The sequence below is a fragment of the Centroberyx affinis genome, unplaced genomic scaffold (genome assembly GCF_046629955.1).
Source record: "Centroberyx affinis isolate AG114_WGS23_722 - 3 ecotype Tasmania unplaced genomic scaffold, CSIRO-AGI_Caff_v1 ptg008432l_1, whole genome shotgun sequence".
Classification (NCBI taxonomy): Eukaryota; Metazoa; Chordata; class Actinopteri; order Beryciformes; family Berycidae; genus Centroberyx; species Centroberyx affinis.
The window spans coordinates 14,515-21,327 of NW_027284188.1; the positions used below are offsets into that span (position 1 = coordinate 14,515).

Consider the following 6,813-nt stretch of genomic DNA (forward strand, 5'->3'; position numbering starts at 1 on the left):
TTTAGTGTGGAAAACAGGTCCTCCTTGTTTTTATTAATCCTGTCAGCCTCAGGGTTCGTATCCTGTCTGACACGTGCATGTGTGTGTGTGAGTGTGAGTGTGTGTGTGTGTGTGTGAGTGTGAGTGTGTGTGTGTGTGTGAGGGATTTTACAGTCATCCCATCTAGCATTAGTACAGTAGGTCCAGGCAGATTCCCATGGGTGTGTCTTGTAAAACACCATTTGCTAGATTACAGTCTGGTTTCTGCTGGAGGTGTTGGCACAGCTGATTGTGTTTATTAGGGGTGGGGTTGTGTGTGTGTGTGTGTGTGTGTGTGTGTGTGTGAGAGAGAGAGTGTGTGTCGGACTATGTGTTTGTGTGAGTGTGTGCGCAGATGTGCATGTACTTCTGTGTGGGGGGGAAAGAGGAAAAAAAATGCAGGGGAGTGTGTGTGTGTGTGTGTGTGTGTGTGTGTGAGTGTGAGAGATGGTTGCGACAAGCCCTGACTCTCCCCTCTAATCACCACATATCAGCACACACACACACACCCACACGAACACACACACACACACACACACACCCTCCATGTTCAGCAGCAGTACATCAGTGAACACGACACGAGCTTCAGGCAGCTATTAATCAGACAGTCACAGTGTGCCGGCTTGCTGCGGTTCCTTCTTCTTCTTCGTGGTTTTTTCACAGCGTAACTGCAGGCTAGCGTGCCAAGGCTGGCTCACTACCTTATGATTTTCTATAAAGGCTTTGCAGCTGCATCACAAATCTATCAACCTTTGGAAAACTAGCGGTGCAGTAATACTAATGTTTAAATCTACCAAGCAGCTAGAAGCAGAGAGCAGCTGAGTCAGCTTGTTGTGGTGTGGCTGTAGATCCATTCAGTAACGTTCTCAGTAAAAGTGAATAGTGTGATAAGGTGGATTTGTTTCCAAATGTAGGTTACTGTGACACAGTAAACTGTCTTGTCTTTAGCCCTAGTCTCTACTCCAAAACATGAAGAGTTGTAGCTTGAGAAGAGTCAGCTCAGTTAACCTGAACAAACTGTTAGCTAGCTAACTAGCCACATCCAATTATATTTAATTCTCTCCCACTTTAAAAGGGCGATGGAAGGAGTGTTGTCATTTTTACATTCTTCTCATACTCAAACGGGACCAAACCTGCTCTTATGGTACTAGTACAATGGCAGCTCATCTAGACCTATGTGAAGGCTTTTCTGCATCATGGCGTCATCACAGTTCATCAGAAGTCAAGTTTTTATTTAACACTCATATGGCAGTTTTACATCCAGAAAACTGAAATGCATGAGCATTTACAATGCACACGTCAAAATAAAAGCACGGTAATTGAACCTTATTTTATAGCTTTATAGGGGATAGGGGATGGGTGACTTCCTGTATCTTTCAGTGCGCGTCTTGGGAATCAGTAACCGTGTGCTTTGTCTGGTCTGTCGGTTGGATATTTGGGCTCTGGTGGGGGGGGAGGGGGGGAGGGGGGGAGGGGGGGGCAGTTCCTGAAAGAGGAGTCCAGAAGGCTCTGTGCAAAGTCCCAACACAGTGTGGTTCTTCTGTCCTGGAGAGTGGGCAGTGACAGGGTTTGGAGTGCGTCCTGATAACTGGAACAGGCCCTGCCAGTAATGATCTTGGACGAGTTCTATCTGTTTGGACAGAGCCTCTGTTAGGTTTCCACGCCACACTGGAGAGACAGGCATGCTCCAGACACATCCAGTATATATTGTTGCTTCATGAACAGGATCTGAACCCATGATGCAGATCCACACCATGAGCCACAGGCCAGGACTGGATTTATTGTCATGTACAGTTTTGATGATGTATTTGTACATTTTTAAAGTCCTTACACCAGTCTGTTTTCTCTCTCTCCCTCTGTAGCTCCTCCTACTCAGTGTCTCCATGGTGAAGTGGGCGGGGTCTGATGTCAGCCCCTACTCTCGTCGACCCTCTCGCCATGCCCACCATGGTTTCTAGGCTGCCCAAGTTCGGCTTGCGGCCCAAGTCCGCCGCCGCCGCCGCCGGGCAGACGGGCCCGGCCGCCGCCGCCGCCGGTAACCCCGCCGCCTCCACCGGCGCCCGCCTGACCAACGGGTTCTACCACCACCCCGGCCCCGCCCCCACTGCGGGGGTCAAAGGTGGTCTGACCGCGCCCCCCTCCTCCTCCTCCGTGAAGCAGAACGGTTTCATCCGCGTGCCGTCGTCGTTCTCCATGAAGTGGAGGAAAGGGAGCGGAGGGGCGGAGGAGGGAGCGGCGGACGGAGAGCGGGAGAGCCGGGGGGGGAAAGGCGGGAACGCCGGGCAGAGTCGCACCGGCGGCCAGCTCCATCAGTATTATCTCCCACGGCAACAGGCGTCGCCTCAGCGCTCTCCGTTGCTGACGCAGCGTGAGGTCAAGAAGCCGACCACGTCTTCCACAGGGAAGGGGCGTGGCTACGGCCAGGCTGTGACATCATCACCCTCACCCTCACCGTCTCCCCAGTCCAGCCCCAGAACTCTCCCCGTCTCTAAACCTGGACCTCATGGCACCAAACTGAGCCAAACCGCATCGACGCTGACCAACGGGACAAAACAGAACCTAAATGGCGTCGCCGGATCCAGACAGCGGAGCGGAGCCAGCGGTTCTCTCAGAGTCCCTCAGAAAGGTTCAAAGCCCGGTTCTGGTCCCGGTTCTGGTCCCGGTTCTCGGTCCGGTTCCCCCCTCCTCAGCAACCCGCCGGCCAGCCGCTCCCTCTCCAGCGACAGCCTCGGCTCCGGAGCGTCCGCCCGTCTGACGGAAGGCGACCGGCTCCGGTCCCGGAGCCTCACCCAGGTCCGGCGGCTGCCCTCCCCCACCCTCACCCCCCCCTCCTCCTCCTCCTCCTCCTCCCTCCCCCACTCCCCCTCCGTCACGCGCTCCTACTCCTTCAACAGGCCCGGCGAGCGAGGGTCCAAAGAGCCGGCGTCTTCCTCGGCTCAGGCTCCGCCCAGAGGCCCGCCGGCCAAATCCCCGCTCGCCAGACAGGCTGCTGGGGGAGGGGCTGCCGGAGGAGACGGGGGTTACGGAGGGGTCAAAGTTCAAAGTTCTGCTGCTCTGGGCAGGTCAGGGGTCGGCATCCCCTCCCTCCTGCCGCCTTCTGCCTTGAAGAAGCCCCTCCTACCCAGCCTTGGCTCCGCCTCTAAGCCCAGCGGCATCAGCTATAAGCTGTCGCGCCCGTCGCTCATCAAGCAGCCCCGCCCCCTCCGGGTGACATCATCCAACGTATCAGGAAGTGACCCGGAAGTGAACCAAGGACTGACAGGAAGGAGGAACTCAGTGGAGACGCCGTCCACCACTGAAAACAGCCCAGGTAGGAAATCAGTTATCATCGTTCTGATTTTAGTTTATTGATCGTTTTGCAGGACTGAGATGGGCAATAATACACAACACTGTTATCATCTTACTTTATTATCTCATTTTCTTTTCTCATTACATCTCATCTCATTTGTAACTAATTTCTTATCTCCAATCATGTCTCTTCTTGTTAAAATACTTAATTCATCTCATCTCATATCTCATCTCATATCTCATCTCATATCTGTCTCATCTCATTGCTCATCTCATCTCATATCTCATGTCATCTCCTGTCATCTAATATTTCATCTCATATCTGACCTCATATCTCATATAATCTCATCTCATATCTCATATCATTTCATCTCATATTTCACATCTCATCTCATATCTATCTCATCGCTCATCTCATATCTCATGTCATCTCCTGTCATCTATTTCATCTCATATCTGACCTCATATCTCATCTCATATCTCATATCATCTCATATCTCATATCATTTAATCTCATATTTCACATCTCATCTCATATCTCATATCATTTAATCTCATCTCCTACCATCTCATATTTCACATCTCATCTCATATCTATCTCATCGCTCATCTCATATCTCATGTCATCTCCTGTCATCTAATATTTCATCTCATATCTGACCTCACATCTCATCTCATATCTCATATCATTTCATCTCATATTTCACATCTCATCTCATATCTCATTTCATATAATCTTTTCTCATATCTCATTTCATCTCTCATCTCATATCATCTGTTCTCATATCTCATCTCATTTCACATCTCCTCCCACCCCAGGCAGCACCCCAGAGGCTCCAGAGAGAGAGGGGCTGTCAGCAGAGCCAGTGTCCCAGGGAGAGGTGTCAATCATCGGGGAGACCCTGGAGGACATGTCCCTGTCCTCCACCTCGTCTCTGGAGAGGAACGACACCAGTCAGGAGTACATGGACGACTTCGATAACCTGGGTGAGAACGACAGGAAAACACACGGAACTGTTCGATATTGTACCCTTTTGTTGTTGTTGTTTTTTTTTTTCACTTCTAATTCACTTTTAATTCATTAAATAATAAGGTTCTTATGTAAGGATGATTGAGATTAATTGCTCTGTCTTTATTATGTGAATTGCAATTTCAATTTATATTTTTAATTGAGTTTTAATTTACTGCACCTGAGGTTTTGGGAATGGATAGTCTTCAAAATTTTGCACCAAAAATAACAACTGAGAATAAATATGAATATATGAATGGCAGATCAATGAATTAATTTCAGTTTTAATTTGCATTCTGAATTGACTGGACCTTGTAGGGCATATACAGTTCAGACTCTCGTGCCTCTCCTCTTTACACTTGTGGTTAGTTTGTGGTACTTTGTTCTGCTCATTTCTTCTCCTACAGTCAGTATATTTTTGGTCCATTTCTATCAACATGTCAGTTATCATTTTAAATCAGTTTCAGTTCAACATGTTTCCTTGGCATGATGATTGGAAATTAATATTATCTCTTCTTCTGCATCTAGGAAATGGAGGGGTGGGAATACTGCTGCTCTCCTGTAATAATGATCCAGATGTGTCAGGGCTCGACCAATCATGCGCCAGGTTTGATGACAACAAAGTGGCCGTTAACGGCGTTGCCAAGGCAACGGGACTCTGCAGCTTCCTGGAGGACAGTATGGACTGGGCCGGTGTCAGACTCAGCGGTGAGTTTTATTCATAATATTCCCATGATGTCACATGCATTTCTTTCCAATATGCTGCTTTACCATACACACAGCTCATTGGATGGGGCTGTCATGTGATTATAATCACCTTGTAGTTTATTATAATCGCCTGTTATTTTCCCACCTAGATGGCTTCCCAGGTGAGCGAGGGGAGAATCGTCTGACCAGGCTCTCCCGCCGGAGGAAGTCCAGTCAGCCGGACTACCAAGACCAGGTACAATCATGCTCTAATCAATATATAGATTAAAAAGCAAATAGTAAACATGTTGTCCCCCACCAGTGATGTAGTTCCACCCTTGGGTCAGTCAGTGATTGCTGAGTGTACTTGAAATATGAGTGAAATTGTATAAGCATTTTGGTATGGGACAATGAAAGGACAGATTGACCATATATTTCTGTTGCCTACTCTCCTCAGAATTAGGCTAAATTAAGCCTAATTAAGTTATATCTTGAAATGTAGTAACTAGTAATTGTCCTCAATACAGTACAAAATATAAGAACTACAATACGCAATAAATACAATCCGTACATTACACAATGTACACTACAATACAATTTATAATACAATATACAATATAACATACAACACCAGGAGTGTGAGTGTTATGAATAATATAAATGCTAAATGATAAGTGACATATGGTATTGCACAGTAGGTAAGTGGTAATATGATATAAGTAGTCAACACTGGGGCACAGTGGTAGTGCTGTGATGAGTGCAAATTGAAATTGAAAATAATCAGAAAAAGAAGCCAGGTGGATTAGCAGCCTTAAATATGAATACTAGAAAGGCCAAGCTGCTTAGTGCTGTTTTGAATTTTATCGTTAAATTTTCTCAGCTTTCAAAATGCCACTCCATGACTTTTCCTAGACACATCCTGTACACTGGTTTGTACAGGAAGTGGTCCTGTACAAACCAGTGTTGTTGAATTTAGAAAAACAGACCCCAAAAATGGCGTTATACTTGTGTTAACAGGAATGAAATATGTGAAAAGTCTGAAGAAAATAATTCACCTCCCTGTCTGTCTGCCTGTGTGTCCAGGGGGGCTCGTCCCTGGACCTGTCCCCCTCGGACAGCTGCGGGTCTGGGGGAACCTACATGTGGGACGAGGAGGGCCTGGAGCCTCTAGGGGGCGCCGCCACCTCCGCCTCCATTAACACCAACAACAACTCCACCAGCCACCGCATCGACAGCTACGACTCCGACCTCAACAGCATCGTAAGGCTGTGTGTGTGTGTGTGTGTGTGTGTGTGTGTGTGTGTGTGTGTGTGTGTGTGTGTGTGTGTGTGTGTGTGGACGTCAAAGTCTCAAGTCAAGTCTCAAGTCTAAATGTAGAAATACAGAATATATGGTCTACCCAGTTTTCAACATTTAGATCAGTAAATTGTAACAATGACAGGAAAAAACACAAAAAAGATCAAATCTACATATTCTAGTTGAATTAAAAAAATAAAACTAAGGTGATCAAAGGAAAAATTCACCCTAAAACACTTCAACTTAAAAACAGATATTGCTAACACTTGCAATTGATATTTTGAATTGGGTCCATCTTGTTGTTTGGTGTATTTTTCTTGTTCCTGCAGATAACTGACCAAACGTAGATGAGAGGGAGAATTTATCTCCCTAAATTCAAAATAAAATTTTATAATTCTGAAAACTTTTTCCCCAAATGAAAAATATTACAATATTTTACGCTAAATATGTGCTATAACTTCAGACTGGAGAGACGTGAACAATTGGAAAATAAAAGAGATGCTGATCATGTGTCC

General features: G+C 46.7%; 1 protein-coding gene across 1 annotated transcript; it reads left to right on the top strand.

The window, feature by feature from the left end:
* Positions 1-1,923: 1,923 nt before the first annotated feature.
* Positions 1,924-6,262, top strand: LOC139640138 (serine-rich coiled-coil domain-containing protein 2-like; the record flags this gene model as incomplete). The annotated part of the gene is made up of 6 exons (XM_071514310.1): positions 1,924-3,037; positions 3,086-3,328; positions 4,126-4,293; positions 4,844-5,023; positions 5,185-5,258; positions 6,086-6,262. Coding segments are annotated over exons 1-6 (1,956 nt in total), but the record flags the coding sequence as incomplete, so codon positions are not given.
* Positions 6,263-6,813: the final 551 nt, after the last annotated feature.